The 17,996-nt window shown below is 36.2% G+C and overlaps 1 protein-coding gene across 1 annotated transcript in view; it reads right to left on the bottom strand.

The window, feature by feature from the left end:
- Positions 1 to 2,238: 2,238 nt before the first annotated feature.
- LOC131900006 (uncharacterized) overlaps positions 2,239 to 17,996 on the bottom strand; it is a 37,839-nt gene continuing 22,081 nt past the window's right edge. Inside the window, exons 3-5 of the mRNA XM_059251465.1 lie at positions 15,866 to 16,642; positions 2,645 to 2,791; positions 2,239 to 2,282 (exon numbers count right to left, since the gene is read on the bottom strand). Of these exons, the coding sequence (XP_059107448.1) occupies positions 2,239 to 2,282; positions 2,645 to 2,791; positions 15,866 to 16,642 (968 nt within the window). The remainder of the gene's footprint in view (positions 2,283 to 2,644; positions 2,792 to 15,865; positions 16,643 to 17,996) is intronic.

Raw genomic sequence — 17,996 nt, forward strand, 5'->3', positions numbered from 1 at the left:
TTTTGAGTTGGCTTGAAGTTATAAATCAGAGTAAATGAGTATATTGATCCATTGTACTACTTATAAGATCTTGTTAAAATCCCAAATATTATAATAGACTAGTACAAGTGAGTGCACAGTGAAGAAACCACTGAAGTGACCACTGCATGATTGGGGAGTGGGCAGATATGAAAGAGAGAACAGTTAGAGGCATCAGGTGAATGCCAGGGCTCTCACTTTGGACCAGAGAAAATAGCAAAAAATGGTGAGATAGTCCTGTAAGTTATAAGTTATTGAGGAAGAAAGAGGGCTGGTTAGCTAGAATAGCCTGGGAACTAACATATTGGAGGAGTAGAGGGGGAGGTGAGAAGTGCCAGCAGGGTAGTGTAGGGGTTTTGGTATTCATAACAAGTATATGCTACTAGGGACCAGAGGAGCCTGGAATTTGGTTTTTGGCTTTGATATGTAACCACATGTATATACCAAGGGAAGTGGAACTTTCTGACTGACAGAAACACATTTTACTTGTTCCAGAGGAATGTCAACTATAGGCTTTTATCTCTTCACCATCAACCTTTTATAGTCCAGCTTCTGCAGAGCCAAGGGACTGTCTTTTGGGAATTGCCATAGCCTTTTGAAGAATTGGGATTCTTCTTGGACCTGATGTAGATGACTAGTTTTAAGAAAGAAAACTAGTGAATTTTAGGACGTTCAGCCATATTCTTGTCATCATCTCACTAGAACATTCTAGATGTAACCTCATATCTTATTCCTTTGGTTGTGATTATTCACAATTGTCTCCAAAATATTAAGAACTATTCTGCAAGAACAGATACAGCTATTTTCAGTTCAGATCCACTTGATTATAGAGTTTTTCAGTTTTTTACCATTACTTTATGCTATTGAAAATGTTGCATGCTGTGGGATGGTCTGTATGTCAAGTGTGTTGCTGATTGGTCAGTAAATAAATCACTGATTGGCCATTGGCTAGGCAGGAAGTATAGGCGGGACAAGGAAAAGAATTCTGGGAAGTGGAAGGCTGAGAAGTAGAGACACTGCCAGCCGCCACCATGACAAGCCGCATGGGAAGATCCCGGTAAGCCACGAGCCATGTGGCAAGGTATAGATTAATGGAAATGTATTAATTTAAGATATAAGAACAGTTAGCAAGAAGCCTGCCATGGCCATACAGTTTGTAACTAATATAAGTCTCTGTGTTTACTTGATCGGGTCTGAATGGCTGTGGGACTGGCGGGTGAGAGAGAGTTGCCCTGACCATGGGCCAGGCAGTATCGCTATATGTAAATAAACTCTGATTGGCCAATAGCCAGACAGGAAGTATAGGTGGGACTAACAGAGAAGAGAATTGAGGGAACAGGAAGGGAAGGGGGAGACTGCCTGGAGCTGCCGCCAGGACAAGGAAAATGTAAAGTACCGGTAAGCCATGAGCCACGTGGCAAAGTAAAGTTTAATAGAAATGGGCTAAATATAAGAGTAAGAGCTAGACAATGATAGGCCTGAGCTAATGGCCAAGCAGTTTAAATAATGTAAGAGTCTGTATGTTTATTTTATAAGTGGGCTCTGGGACAGGTGGGACTTGGTGGTGGGAGCTGGAGAAAAATTCTCCAGCTACAGTTGCATGTCTGAGTTTTCAAAAAGAAGGCATATAAAAGTGGCAGAGATATGTTTTAAAAGGTAGGCAATACCATTACCTAACAGAGGAATATATAAGAAATGTAGACTAAATGATTTTCAATAATAATAATAATAATAATAATAATAACATAAAACTCCATAAATTTCCTATTGTTGGTTGTGTGCAGAGAATATTTTCCTGAAGAACCCCTTTGCAGAGAAACTGCAAACTAGATTAGTTGTTGAGTTTACTATGATAGTTTGGTTTATCTGCATGGCTTTACACATACATACTTTCTATCTAGTTATTGATCTGATGTGCAATATATATTTCTAAGAACAAACTAATCTATTTAGTTGTCTTTGATATTAATAATAATGCATATTTCACATTGTGATAGAGTAAGAACTAGTGAAGTTAGAGCAGAATTTCTCAGTATCAGTATTCTTGACTGTGGCGTCTATATAACTACATTGGAGGGAACTGTCAGGTATTTGTCAATATTCCTAATCTCTTTTGCAGGTGATTATAACATCAACATTCTTGCTTAGAGTTGTCCCATTTTACAATTATTCCAGTACTAACACATTTCTCCCCATTTTAGATGCACTTGATTGGCATTTTCAACATGTCTGCTTAGTATTGAGGATGTTGACCTCTCCAATTTCTAACATAACAAATAATGGTAATTAAACTTATGAAAAATGGCAAATATTATTAGCCACAACATAAGACATTTCAATATGTACTGAGAGGTTACCTCATCCCATTTTACAACAAAAAGAAACTCAACTGTTCAAATTCACAGAAGCGCTGCAGGTAGTTCCTGAGTATATTCTACTGAAAAGGCATTTATTGTAGAAGGAAGCTACAAAAAGTTCAACTCCAGAGTTGCAACCTGCTTTGTTACTCTGGTAGTACTGAATTCTATAAAATATCTGACTAATTTTCCCTAAGATTCTGTGAAGACACATATTGTAAAGTGAGACCAGCATAACACTCAATTCAGTAAATTTAGAGGTGACTTACCTCCATCACATGCTCCCTTTGGACTTTTGATAGGTGGACATGTAGTCAGAGTTTCAGATCTATTTCCTTCTAATTGATACGCTCTTACAAATATTACATCAGAGTCTGAATTTTCTGTTTGCAACTCCATGTTTTCCATATTTTCTCCTGCAAGAAATATTGTGAAGGACTAGTACAGATTTATTAATTTGGACTCCAATTCTTAAAATTAAGTTATTCCAAGATATCAGAATTATTTGAATTATTTAGTTTCTTACTCTTAACAAAATTACTACTAAGTATGTGACAGAAGATCATCTATCTCCTGGACCAGTTAACATAAAAAGAAGAAATAAAAAAGGAATTCCAAAAACCTGAACTACCATAAAATAGTATGCACAAAATTTTTTATAAACACCATGAATGGGAAAACAAACATTTGGATATTTTACATAGTTATTATTTTCAAAATTAATATAATTGTTAATGACGCAGCATAGTTTTTACAAGTAAAAGGATAAAGGGAATCTGGCTTCAACTTCCTTTGCAAAGATTTATGTTATCCTAAATAAATTTAGAGAAATTTCAAAGAAAATCAGAAAATAATCCTTTTTCAATATTTCACTATACATACAACCTTATAGACTACTATGGAAGACTCATCAAAATAAAGTCATTTCAGTTTGTAGCAATGATATTAATATGATTAAAGATATTGTAGCTTAGTTTTAGTGCTGGTGCTTTCTTTAAAATTACATTTTTGTACTGATGTTCATTATTTTAGGATATTATGTTTAATATTTCTTGAATGATATGGTTTGTTAACTCATGAGGTTAAGTTATAAAATTGTTGAAGATACTGACAAAAAATTAAATTAAATTTATCGGTTTAAAATAGTTTGAATAATTCTTAATGTTACTAGAATCTGGAATTGACATAAATTGCCTCTCAAACCAAAAGTATATTGAACCTAAACTTATACATCTAAGACAACACCAAAGAAGCAACTTGTTATAATAGACACTTCACTTTATTGACATAAGACTATGATAAGCAATAACTGATTACAGTGGGACTTTTTTAGATAATGTTCACCCCTATTTCTCACTGGGAGAAAATTTCAGCCTTCTGGCTAGAACTGAATTTTGTAACATCAATACTCTTCAGTTTCCGGGCCTAATAACTGTATAAGGAATCTATCCTCTGTATTGTAGAAAAGACATTTCTGGAAGCTCTGATGTAGACAAGTACATCACCAGCCTTACCCTTAGTTTTGGCAATTCACAATTATTTCATGATATTTACATATATCCTATTGGGGAACACATTTGTCTCCAACTGAGTTCTACTTGATTAGCGTTTTACATTTCTATTTGCTGTCAAAGGTGCTACATTTCTGATATCTAAAAAAAGCAATATAAATGCTACCTAGATAGAAGAAAATGGTGCATAGGATTAATCATTATGTAAAAATACATCAAAATAATTTGAAATTTCATCTCAAACCATTTTCAATGACTATCATCAAAATAAATAACATACCATAAATTTGCTAAGCCTGGTTGCATCTGTATCATTTTCTACAGCAAAAGAATTTCTTGTCAGTTCTATAGTAATAGCTCATGATTTGGGACTCCACAAAATATCTGTGCTTTTACTTGAAAGGTAGGATGACAGATTCCAAGCTGCCTCTGGGTGATGCTGTGAATCATTTAAGTTCAGATAACAAAAGAATAAACTCCATTCCAAAGAGAAAAATGTGGTAAATATTGGTATTATAAAAAGTGTGATAGGGCATTTGAAAAGTGCAAAGGAGCAGAAAGGAACACAGTGAACCAAGTAGAGCATAGGTTTGTCTATGTTACTAGGGGTAGTGGGAAATTATCAAGGTGCCATCCATAGTAAAAATCCAGGAGCTGGGATGAGAACTAAAAACAGTGAAAATTTATTCCATGTAATTAAGACAGGAAATTTCCCAAAACCTGGAAATTCACAAGCTAAACAACCATTTAGAGCCCCAGATAGAAATATACAGATAAAAGCCTCTGTACAGCACATAAGAGTCATATGAAAATAAAATCATATCTTACCTAAATATTTCACAAACAGGAAAGGAAATTCTAACAGAGAAGTTTATAGTAACAAATGTTCACATTAAAAAATCAGAGAGATCTCAAATAAATAACTCAATGATATACATTAAAGTCACAGAAAAACAAGAACAAGCCTAAACCAAACTCAGCATAGTAGGCTGAAAGAAATAATAAATATCAGGGCATAAATTAACATATTTAGACTGAAAGAATACAAAGAATTAATAGAGCAAAAATATTTGAAAAGGTTAAAAAAATCAATAAACCCTTAGCCAAATTAATAAAAGGAAATGGAGGACTCATATCAATAACATTAGAGATGAAACAGAGGACTTTCCAACATATACTAGTGAAATTCAGGTGAGTATTAAGGAATATTTTATAATCTATATGTGACACCATAAAACTATAAAAAATAGATAAATCTGAGGACACATATGATGTATTGAAATTGAACCAAGGAAGGCATAAGTATTGAGAATATTTATAGCAACAAGATTGAAGCAGTAAGAAAGACTACTTGTAAGAAAAAGATATCTAGATCAGGTGGAAGCATCACTGAATTCTACTAGACATTAAAGAAAAATTTACATTAATGCTATTTAATATATTCTTTGAAATATGAGTAGAAGATGTGTTAAGAAATTCATTGAAATACACAATTTCAAGTCATTATACCAAAACCAGGTAAAGATATATCAAAGAAAAACTATAGAATATTTTTCTAATTAATATATATATAAATAATGAAATATTTGCCAATTTAATGAGAAATAGTTTTAAAACTATATGCTGCAATCAAATCTATTTCATTACAGACATATAAGCATGTTTAAAGTATGCAAATCAATAAGGTAATGCAGCACATAAACAGACTACTACATAAATGATGAGATCATCTCAACAGATACATAAAAGGTCTTTGACAAAGTTCAAAATACCTTCCTGATGAAAGTTTTTAAAAAGCTATGTATAGGAACATATTAACAGATAATTATTGCCACATGTAACAAACTTACAGGCAATACTATATAATAAATGGGGTGAAATCTGGAAGTACATCCTCTGAAATCAAGAATAAGACAAGGGTATATATACATTCTCTCTACATAGTTTTGTGGAGTGCTAGAATTTGTCTTATAGATTATATCATGCTATATTTAAAACACCCAAAATATTTTATCAGAAAACTTTGAGGTTTGGTAAATACTTTAAGAAAAAAATTATTTTATATATAGACAATGAGCATGCTTTTAGCAAATCAAGGTAAACAATTCCATTTACAATTCCTTCAAAAACTAATAGAATATCAGGAATAAAGTTGAGCAAGGAGATTAAAGGCCATTACAGTGAAATTTTTGATACACTAAAGATAAATCAAAGTTGAATCTAGTAAATGGAAAGACTTCCCCATGACCATGGAGTTGGCAAACTCAAAATTATAAAAACTTTCTAAGTTCCCAAGTAGTCTAAAAATTCAATATAACTTTTGTCAAAATTAAAATGAAATTCTTTGTAGAAAGAGAAAACATGATCCTAAAATTCACATGAAATCTTAAAACATCCTTAGTAGTCGAAGTGATGTTTAGCAGAAAGGGCAATGCTATAGATATTATAATACCTTATTTCAAACTATACCACAGAGCATAGAGTCATAGTACCAAAAATATGGCACATGTGCTGGAAAAAAAACCCAAACAACAACACCTCCCTCAAAAAAAAAAAAAAAAACAAAAAAACCCCCATATGACCAAATGGGAGAGAATGAAAAGTCTAAAATAAGCCCATACAGGAACAATCATATATATGATTTTTGACAAACACACACACACACACACACACACACACACACACACACACTCATCAGAGAGAAGACAGTATTGACCACTAGTGCTGGGAAAACATGCAGATAAATGAAATTAGATAATTGTCTTTGATCCTACGAAGAAAAGTCAACTCAAAAGAATTCAAACACCTTAATGTAAGACTAGTGAAAGCATTGAATCTCTGAAACTCCAAGTGAAAAATACTGCAGGATATTGGCAGTCAAAGACTTTTTTTCCAAGGACCCCATTAATACAGGGAATAATCTCAAGAGTTGAAAAAAAAAGAAATACATAAATTATAAAGCTGCCTACCAAAGGAAACAATAGAGTGGAGATACAAACTACAGAATAGAAAAAAGTAATTATAGCTATAAATATTGGAAGGACTTAACATCTAGAATTCCTAAAAGAACCAAAGAAAAGAATCATCACAAAATCAAATGGGACAAGGAAATCAATGGCCATATCTCAAAAGAATACATAAAAATGTATAAATGTGTGAAAAAGTGTCCCAAATTCTTTTCCATCAGGGTAATGCAAATTAGCACCACATAAGTATTCCATCTCACTCCAGTTGTAAGAGTTTTCATAAAAAAAGAACAACAAATGAATAAGCTACTTTTCACTTTTCCCAGCAGAAACTGTCTGAACGTGAATCTGAAATTAGAATGAAAAAAAAAAAAAAAAAAAACCTACCTTCACATTCCATTAGGGAAGGAATGAATGTCAGCTGTCTTTTATGTTTGTTAGTCTTTTTTTTTCTTTTTGCTTTGTTTTTTTTGATACATCAGGCCTCAAAGTCCTGATCCTCCTTGAGCCTCAGGAATGCTGGGATTACAGACCTGTAGCACAATGCCTCTTTATCTCTGCTTTCGTAAGTTATTGAGCCCCAAATTAGTTTCTGTCACTTACCTTCTATTGTGGAGTTATTTACTCTTCCCATTCCAACCCTATTTTTCACAGCAGTGAAAAAAAGCTCTATTTCCACCTAATTCTCATAATTGGTCATTAAATTGCAGTCTCTTCAGTAACTTTTCTTCTGTACTTTTACCTATGATGCTTGGTACGGTATGATGTTTTCCCTCATAAATTTGTGATCGTCTCTCAGGTTGTTTAGAAATTGACTGAAGACTTCTTCATGAGCCAATCTCTAGTTGACTTTTGTGCAGGGGTGCAGATTCATTCTCTTTCTTGTTAGAACATTTGGCCTTTCCATCTTGGTGAACAAGTGGAACAATGACTCTTGCCCCATTTTTTTAAAAAAAGTATTGTTTTTTAATCTTCTTGACTCTCAGTGTCACCATTAGTAGCAGAATTCAACACTGTTCCTTCTGCCTCAGAAGCAGCTCATCCTCTTCCGAATCCTCTCATCTCTATGACCCTCAGACTAAGGTTAGTTTTCTTGATCAACCGGTAACATAGCACCAATCAAGAGGAGATGTCTAGGTGCTCACTATCTTTTGCATTATTACGAAGCATGGACCAAATGCATATTAAGTTTCATTTTACCCATTGCAAGTATTTCCAAGTAACTTTGTTAGGCCAAGCATTGCCCATCGCTGACTTTCAATCATGAGCTCTTTTTTTTAGGAACCCTTTTCAAGTTCTTCTGTGTTCCAGTTTTTTGTAAGCTAAATTACAGGGCTTTAATGCCAGTAGTACATTACATAAACCACATGCTTCAAAATGCCTTTCCAAGGTAATCATAGCTAAATGAAGCAATGCTCATTTTCAGGTGCAAAGGAACTTCTGGCTTTTCTTGTGAATGCCTCCTATCATATTTGTATCTCACATGTACCATAATATTTGAAAACTCACAAGGGTTAGAACTAACCCTCTTCAGTTGTTTCCTCTCATTTTAAAAATAAGATCTTAATGGCTACATATTATGCAATCAAATTCCTTCAGTACTGTGAAGAGGATTTTAAATTGTTTCAAAAAATGCTATCTAGGGCTTGGAGGAAGCTGTAGCACAGTAGTAGAGCATCTTGTGTCTCCAAGCATGAAAAGAAAGCTAAGTTTTTATTCTCCAGCCCGACACAGTATGGAAGTAACAAATAATCAAGTGAATAAATTAATAAATTCTGTGTCAGGCCCCCTAACCCAGGGATTCTCCTCAAAGGCATCATGTTTCATTTTTATTTTATTTTCTCATAAATCTAATAAATACTGAAGCAGAATTCTGAAATGCCACAGGCACTTTTAAAATAGATATATAATTGAGACAGGATTGGGAATTCCTTACTGGAATCTTAGGGCTGGAATGAGGACAAGAACTTTTGGATGTCTTGGGCAACATAACAATCCTCTGTCAAAACAAACAAAAAACAAAACCCAAACAATGACAACACTAATAGACATGCTGATGTGGAAGGAGGGAATATCAAGGGGCCTGACCCTTAGATAACGAACTACAAGTAATTAATGACTGCTCAGAGACTACCAAGGAAGGGCCTCCTAGTTAGTTATCCAATACTAAGTGGTCAGCCCTGGAATCACATTCATAAAAGCAACAATAAAGCAACTCAGTGGGTTGTATGAATATATTTATCTTTTTATAAGTACATGTAGTAATAATAATGAAAGAAAAAGAGGTCATTAATTTGAGAAGTGGTAAGGGTAGGAGGGTATGAGAAGGTCTGGAGGGAGGAAAGAAAAGTGGGGAAAGGTTATAATTATATTTTACTTATGATTTTACTGGTATGGTTCCATGTGTCCTAGTGTAGGCAGGATGCCTTTGGAAAAATAATGCTTATTTGTAAAATCACTACACTTTGAAGAGATTTTAAACTCATTAGTATTACCTGTTCTACTGGCTTGTTTTAAAATTTGTTGTTTAAGTTTCTTGATAATGGGGACACTGTGGTACTGAATTTGAGAAACACTGCATTATTTTATTGATTCAATGAGTCCATTTTGCATAAACTGACTCAGTTACTATCCTTGATACTATATGTTTGATCTAATGCTGCAGTAGTCTTCATTCTTAATTTAGATTCTATAGAAAGGAAATATCACATAACATCAAAATGTGTACTGTTTGTTCTCTTTACGAGTAAAGACAAATGGATGACATGGACTACATAATAGAATTTGAAAAAAACCTTTCAAAAACATATTATAATAAATCTGAGTCATACATACAAGTGTGAGTTTCTACATGTAGAATTTGGTTATAATGCATGTGCATGCATTGTCAGAGAGAAGGAACACACTTTGAAAACTGGCCTAAACTGGGGGCTGGAGATCAGAATGTGACCCTGATTCATGCAGAGAAAATTGATGCAGTCTATAATTTTTATTTTGATATTTTCTACACAAAATAATAGACAAATGAATGCATTTCAAGTACTTTTTGACAAAAGGCACTTGGTTTTGCCTGCTTAACATCTACTTAACATACATAAGACAATGCCATTCATTACCAAGGGGAAACAATCCACCCTCAAAATCTTAATCTATTTGGTTTAGTGAAGCTGAATCAACTGTCATGATCAAAGAGAGGGTTATAGAATGAGGCATATCTGAATAGCCCTTTTCAATTACAAGTAAACATCATTGGCTTAAGCATGACATGAAGTCCAATTAAATATAAAATTTAAACTCTCTATCTCAGAACTAACAGACCACGATAGCTGGGAATCTGGTAGGAAATTATCCTTCTTTCTCTTTCCCACCACTACAGTTCTTTCATTCTCATCCCCAAACTTTGGCAAAACACTTGCCACCTCCATTCCCTGGGGACTCTGCTTCCAGTGGCCTCAGTATTCCTACATCATATGGACCCATCAAGACCACCTCTATTCCTTCCTGTCAGCCTAGAAACACACTCTACACTGAACTTCCAGTGACAATACTTGGCAGTGACTCAGGATGGCAAATCACTTCATCCTTGTCTTCTGCTAAGAGCTCTTCATTCTAACCCTCAGCCCAGTAACAACATGTTTACAAGTGTCCCTCCTCCCTTTTCTACTTCAGTCATTAGAGAGTGCAGCTCCTGATTCAGACATAGGGTCCCTCTAGTTCTTTCATCCCTGTTTCTCCAGATGATTCATTGCCTTACTGCCGCTTTCATACAGGATATCCTCTTCCTACCATACCTCTGATTCCCTGGGGACCCCCACCTCAAAGGTGTGAGGAGGATCCCCTGAATTATTTCCCTTTTCTCCTATCCCACCTCTAGTCCTCCCTGCCACCCACCAACCTGCAGAAGTTCCTCTACCAGGCAATGTAATGAAGTCTGTGAAAATACAGTGTAATAAAATAATGAAAACAATTTAGGACACAACAGTAGAAATTAGCAAAGAAAGAGATACACTAAAACCCCCCACAAACTAAGATAAAATTGGAAATGAAAAACTTAGGAAGCCAAAAAATCTCTGAGAAAAGTCCTACCAACAGATGCACGGAAGGGAGAATGTCAGTTGTCAATGACGAGGTAGAAAAAATGGATTCCTAAGTTAAAGAAACTGTTAAATCTGAAGAAAAATCCAGGCAAATTCAGGAAATCTGGAATACCATGAAAAGACCAAGTCTATGAACAGTGAAAATAAAGAGGAAGAAATCCAGGCCAAAATCATAGATGATATCCTCAAAATTATAGAAGAAAGTTCCATTAACCTTAAGAAGGAAATGCTTATCAATGTACAAGAAGCACACAGAACAACAAGTAGACTATACCAGAAAGGAAAGGCCCTTAGGCACATAATAATCAAAACAATAACCATACAGAACAAAGAGAGACTAAAAGGTGAAACGGAAAATGACCAAGTAACATATAAAGGCAAACCCATTATCATAACACCTGATTCCTCAATGGAGACTCTAAAAGCCAGAAAGGCCCAGACATATGTTCTCCAAATTCTAAGAGAACAAAGACGCCAGCCTAGACTACTATATGCAAAAAAATCCCATCAGTCAGAATAGATGTAGAAAGAAAAACATTCCACATAAAACTAAATTTAAGCACTATCTATCTACAAATTCAGCTCTAAACAAGTCACCAGAAGGTAAAACTTCACATGAAGACCCCAAAAAGAGAAAAATTTAGAGACCCGTTTCTCTTATGAACATAGATGTAAAAATTCTCAATAAAATCCCTTCAAACCTGGTCCAAGAACATATAAAAAGATTATCCACCATGACCAAGTAGTTTTAATACCAGAGGCAAGGGATGATTAAATGGAGGAGGGTAGTGAAGAGGGTTTAAGGCGAGAAGTATAAAGCGGGCAAATTGAGGGGTCATATGGAAACCTACTACAGCAGATACTTCTTAAAATATATACATATAAGCCGACAGTGGTGATGCATGCCTTTAATCCCAGTACTTGGGAGGTAGAGGCAGACAGATCTCTGTGAGTTTGAGACCAGCCTGGGCTACAGAGTTGAGTTCCAGGAAAGGCACAAAACTACACAGAGAAACCCTGTCTTGAAAAAACATATATATATATATATATGAGAAAATAATCTGAACACAAATAATGGGGAAGACAAAGCCTCACTAGACAACCCTTGCAACCAAGTGAAATCTCCAGCACCAGGAATGTGTTACATATTATTGAGTTCTTGGTAAAGGAACCTCACAGAAACTCCCAAACAACTCAGGCTATTGCTGAGGCTATTGGTTGCTCTCAATAACCTGAAAGTAAGTCCTCATTACTGAAGACAACACCAACATAACTCATTTAACATGGAGAATTTGAGCTGGTGCCTTCCTAGAGCCTTCACCCCTACTGACTCTTATTCATTGTACTGGAAGATACCCTGCATGATGCCAAAGGAGAAAGGTAAACACTAACCCAAGCACATTTTTTTTTTATCTATTCTGGTGATCTGTCTGCAAGACACATTGGTGCAATAGTGGCATAAATGTTGTGGGAGTAACAAACTACTGTCTGGTTAAATTTAAGGTACAGTCCCTTGAGATGGAACCCATGCTCAACACTGCTAATATGGTAAAGAACCTGAGGATAGATAGGTCACAGACCTAGGGTAAAACTATTGTTTTACTTAAGGAACATAGCAATAAATGACTCCTATTGATAGTCTACTATATTCATAGATCAGTACCCTGCTTAATCCTCATCAGAGAAGTTTCCTCTTGCACAAGATGGAATAAATACAAAAACTCATGTGGCGGTCTGAATAAGAATGGCCCCTATAATTTCATATGTTTGAAATTTCATGTTAGTCATCAAGGAGTGGTAACACTTAGAAGTATTAGAAGGTATGTCTTTGTTGGAGGAAGTATGTCACTGGGGAGGACTTTGAGATTTTCATAAGCCCAAGCCAGGTCCAGTGGATCTCTTTCTTCCCATTGCTGAGAATCCATAAGTAGGACTCTCAACTATTTCTCCAGCAACATGTCTGCCTGTGGTGTTGATGCTGTCATGCTCCATGTCATGCTAATAATAGACTAAGCCTCCGGAACTATAAGCAAGCCCCATTTAAATGCATTCTTGTATTTATAAGAGTTGCCTTAGTCGTGGTGACATTTCACAATCGAACGCTGACTAAGACAATCCACAATTAGATGATGTGCAGAGAGAAAATTTGGAACACTCAGTCCTAAATAGGATGCCTTCATCAAATCACTCCTCTCAGGGCTTAGCGAACTCTGTAGAAGAGGAGGTAGAAAGATTTTAAATCAGTGTGGGTATAAGACTCTAAGGAAACAAGGCCTCCTAAACACACCAGAACTGTTGCACATATGAACTCATAGTCTGTGGTAGAATGCACAGGGCCTGCATGGGTCTAAGCCAGCTAGATTTCCAGACCTGAGTGGGGAATTGGACAGAAACCCCCATTCCTAATGCAGAAGCTATCTCTAGTTGATAAGCACTCCCAAAGGGAAAATTAATTTTCTCCAAAGAAATCTCATGGGTTATTCAAACCACACTTAAGGTCAGGACCCATGCCCAGCAGTAAATGGCCAACACAAAGTAGCTCAGTGGCATTTTTGGAGGTTCTTTGTCTCATGCTCTATTTGAAAATATTTTTAAACTTACAGATCTTGATTACATATTATGGTTTCTAATTTCATATTTTATTGGATTTCTGGGTAAATAAAAGTATTTTCTATAACAGTATGTATTTCTGATTATATATTATGGTGTCTGATTTCATGTTTTTATGGTATTTCTGCATAAATAAATATGTTTCTATAGTAGTATGCATTTCTTGTGTGTTTTCTTTGGGTGTTTGTTTTTCTTTTTCTGTTTTATTTTTTTTGGTTCTTGTTTTGATGGCTATTGAATCTAATGAGAGAGAAAAAAAGGGTGGTTGGGAAAGTGAGGAGGGTCTGGGAGGAGTGGAGAGAGGGAAAACCATGATCAGAATATACTATCTAATAAAATGTATTTCCAATTTTAAAACAATAAGCTATTGAACATAATCTCTAACCAAGGGATTTTGTAATAGTAACCATGAAGTAAAGAAGAACAGCAATGGACACTAGAACTTGTGTCAGCAAACGCAAAGCACAAAGAGAAATGATTCTGAGAGTTGGTTCAAGCTGTGTCTCACAGTGTAGTCTTCTGAGACATGAAAGACAGTTCAATAAAGTTTAGGACTGAGTCAGGAGTGGGTTATGTCAACCCTAGGGAGGACATCTATGGGACAATACCAGATATGACACTTACTGTAGCTTATACAATTCAAATATTAAAATATGTGCATCTTGAATTTTCTGAAGCATGTTAATTAGTTTTCTTGTTAATTCAGTGTAAAACAGTATTTGTGATGGATGATCCCAAAGCGTGTCATACAATTTCATAAGACTAGTACTATATGCATTTTCAAATTTTGGTTTTTAAAACATCAACAAACTTTGAAGTCCAGAAAGCTATTATATTAGGGAATATATAATCAAATAAACCCCACAGCATGTAACACACAAGTTATATATCATTAACTTTCTTAACAGTTTTTATAAGGTCATACATGAAAGTCAATAGATAGTGGAAGTCAAAAGTAAATAAAAGTCTATTATTTGCCTGATTCTTTGTGTGTACTGTTATACCCATGCAAAGTCAGGGTGACTGGAAGAGGAGTTGTCATGAATTTAATAAGTTGGCCAATCACTTGTTTCTGTACAACTGTATCATCCTTATATACGAGTAAATAGAACACATAAAGTACTCAATCTGTACTGTAAACACCATGTTAGTAGCTAAGTATAATTCCTCAGCTGCTACAGTTGTGCTTGATACACACACACACACACACACACAACATATGAACATTCGAATGGTGCATAATAAATATTCTTAAAAACTAATTGTAATATATTCATACAAATGAATGTTTTGCTTATCATTTAGACTAGAAAATATATAGCAAATAAGCATTTACATTTTTCATTGATTTTTAACTTGAAAGAACAAAGACTATAAGAATCATATCTAATTACCAAGTATTAGATAAGAAACAAGAGCACACGTTGTGATAGAAAGCTTCAAATGATGCTAATCCTGTAATAACTTTATATTTAAAAAAGTGAGCATTCTAAAGATGATAAAGTTTTACTTCAAATACTTAAATAAATAAGAAAAATTTTAAATTTCCATACTTTACATGGAATTATAATATTCAAATAACAGCAATAAAATGCAATATAAAATTAACTTTAATACTTGACAAAGGTTTACAATAAAATCCTAGACAATATATCATTTTTTTCAACTTCTATTGGCTTTTGCCAAAATCTCTCTCAACTCAGTAAGCCTCTTCTCCCTTTACCCCCACCCTTCTCAGTACTCAGGCTCTTTGCTGAGGAATTCTTTTATTTTATTTTATTTTATTTTATTTTTATTTTATTTTATTTTATTTTATTTTATAATTTAATTTAATTTTACATATCAGCCATGAATTCTCCTGTCCTCCCGCCTCCTGCCCCCCTTGCCTCCACCCCCACCGTCTCCCCCACCCCATCCCCCTACCCCCCCACCCCACCCCTACCCCACTCCCACCCCACCCCCACCCCCCACTCCCACCCCCCCACCCCCCACCCCACCCCACCCCCACCCCACCCCACCCCCACCCCACCCCCACCCACCACCCACCCTCCCAAAGACTCCCCTGGGGATTCAGCTCAACCTGGTAGATTCAGTCCAGGCAGGTCCAGTCCCCTCCTCCCAGGCTGAGCAAAGTGTCCCTGTATAAGCCCCAGGTTCCAAACAGCCAGCTCATGCACTGAGGACAAGACCAGGTCCCACTGCCTGGATGCCTCCCAAACAGATCCAGCTAATCAACTGTCTCACTTATCCAGAGGGTCTGATCCAGTTGGGGGCTCCTCAGCCATTCTTAACCTATTTGGGCTTACCTCCTCCTTCGGGACACTCGGCAAGTGTGCGTGAAGATCTAGATTTGGATTTCTTCTTTTTTTCTCGTGGATGGTGTCTAGACCTTGGACAGGACTTGTCCGGCAGCTGATGATCAGACGCTGAGGACTTGGACTCGGATCTTTTTGTTGATGATGATAATCGTCTGTGTGAGTGATGAGATTGAGGTCGAGATTCCGAGTGATCTGGAGAAGATCTATTGTGAGATCTGGATCGGAGACTGGTGGAGGAACAACAGTGTCTTTTGTCGTGACTCTGGTATTCATGGTTGTCTTCTTTGAAATGGTATTGCCCTCCCTGGCTACAGCTAGGTTGAGCATACTGTGGAACCTCTTTGTGTACCATTTTCACGCGTAGTTTACAACCATCCAGTAAAATCCCATTTAAGGCACCCATTGCGTTCTCAGCATCACGTTTGTTGTAGAAATGGATGAAGGCTGCTCTGTAAGATTCTTCGGTTAAGTGATTTTCGGAGATGTACACATCACCAACAGGCCCATAATCCTCAAACACACGCTTCAGCGTGCTGGATGAAGTGAGGTTTGCCAGGTTGTCCACCTTGAGGAAGGCCATTTCCTCCACATTAGGAAGAGGATGGCTGTAACTCATGTTCCTTGATATTTCAGTCTTATATTCTCTGAAATGAACAGTAGTTAGGAGAAAATAGAGCAGATCCGTGAGAGGTGCTCTATGGTTGCGGCCATTTTCTTGACTGCGTGGCTTTGAATATTCGATTGCCTTGTATTCGCTCACACATTCTAGAATGGTTAACTCAGCCCCGCCCACTCATAGAGTTGAAACTATTTGAGAAACAGAGGAATATAATTGCATACCACTTTTAAATTAGTGGTGTAATCACAGCACAATTGTTTTAACATTTCTGGTACAAATTCAGACATTCAGAATCAATTAAAGGTTAGAATTGAATTTGTTTATACTTAATATACCTTTACCTTCCAATGTTTTTAACCATAGAGTGGAATTATAAAGTTACTAAACTTTTTATTGTTTCCATTCAGTAATCTATATAACAACAATATGAAGGTAGAAGAGGGATATCTAAGCCCCTACACGAGTGACCAGGACCCTCCCTCAAGGACCACCAAGCACCTCCCTCAGGACCTCTAACTGCCAGGTTTCACCCACAGAACACTCTAAATGCCCTAACTGCTGGACTTTGCTCCCACCCTACAGAATAAAAAGCCTAGTCTCTGAATGTGAAATATTACCAATCTCTACCCTGGAAAGCTTCACCCTGAACAGTTCTACCCTCCTCCCAAGAAGCTCTATATAAGCCCTGTATCCTGTTCAGTTTGCTGATGTTTCTTGCCCGAGCAGAAGCAGCCATGCTCCTGTTTTTGTTTTTGTTTTCCCTCCCAATACATCTCTTGTGTGTGTGGTTTGTTGTGCTTTTTGACTGTGTGATATTCGTTGGCTCCTAGGTGCCAGGATACCTTTCCATCTGAGCTACAATGCTGACACTATGGATTAGAAAATGATTTTTTTTTCTAGAAGGAAAGTTGTTGATTTATTTTGTTCAAAGACTGTTCTTTTATTAACCTTAAAATAAATATACTACTTATCTTTATTTATTTATTTTAAGACAGTCTTCCCATGTAGCCCTGAAACTTGAGTTGTAGACCTCAAACTTACCTGCCTCTACCTCCTAAGTGCTGGGATTAAGGATCTGTGCCCTTAGTTCTGTCCCCTAAAATAATTTTTTGCAGTACTAGGAGTTGAAACCAGGTCCTAACACATGCTAGGCAAGTGCTCTATCACCAAGCTATACACTTTAAAAATTATATTCAAATAAAAATAAAATAAATATACAGAGAAGTAAAATATGATGAGAAATATAAGCCACTAAACTTGTACTTTTCTCTCTTTATAGACTGAATAATTTCTTAAAAGTTTTCATGGCCTGGCGGTGGTGGCGCATGCCTTTAATCCTAGCCCTCGGGAGGCAGAGCCAGGAGGATCTCTGTGAGTTCGAGGCCAGCCTGGTCTACAGAGCGAGTTCCAGGATAGGTTCCAAAAGCTACACAGAGAAACTCTGTCTCGGACCTCCCCCCCATAAAAACAAACAAACAAACAAACAAATCAGGGCTTTCC

Source organism: Peromyscus eremicus, chromosome X (genome assembly GCF_949786415.1).
Source record: "Peromyscus eremicus chromosome X, PerEre_H2_v1, whole genome shotgun sequence".
Lineage (NCBI taxonomy): Eukaryota > Metazoa > Chordata > Mammalia > Rodentia > Cricetidae > Peromyscus > Peromyscus eremicus.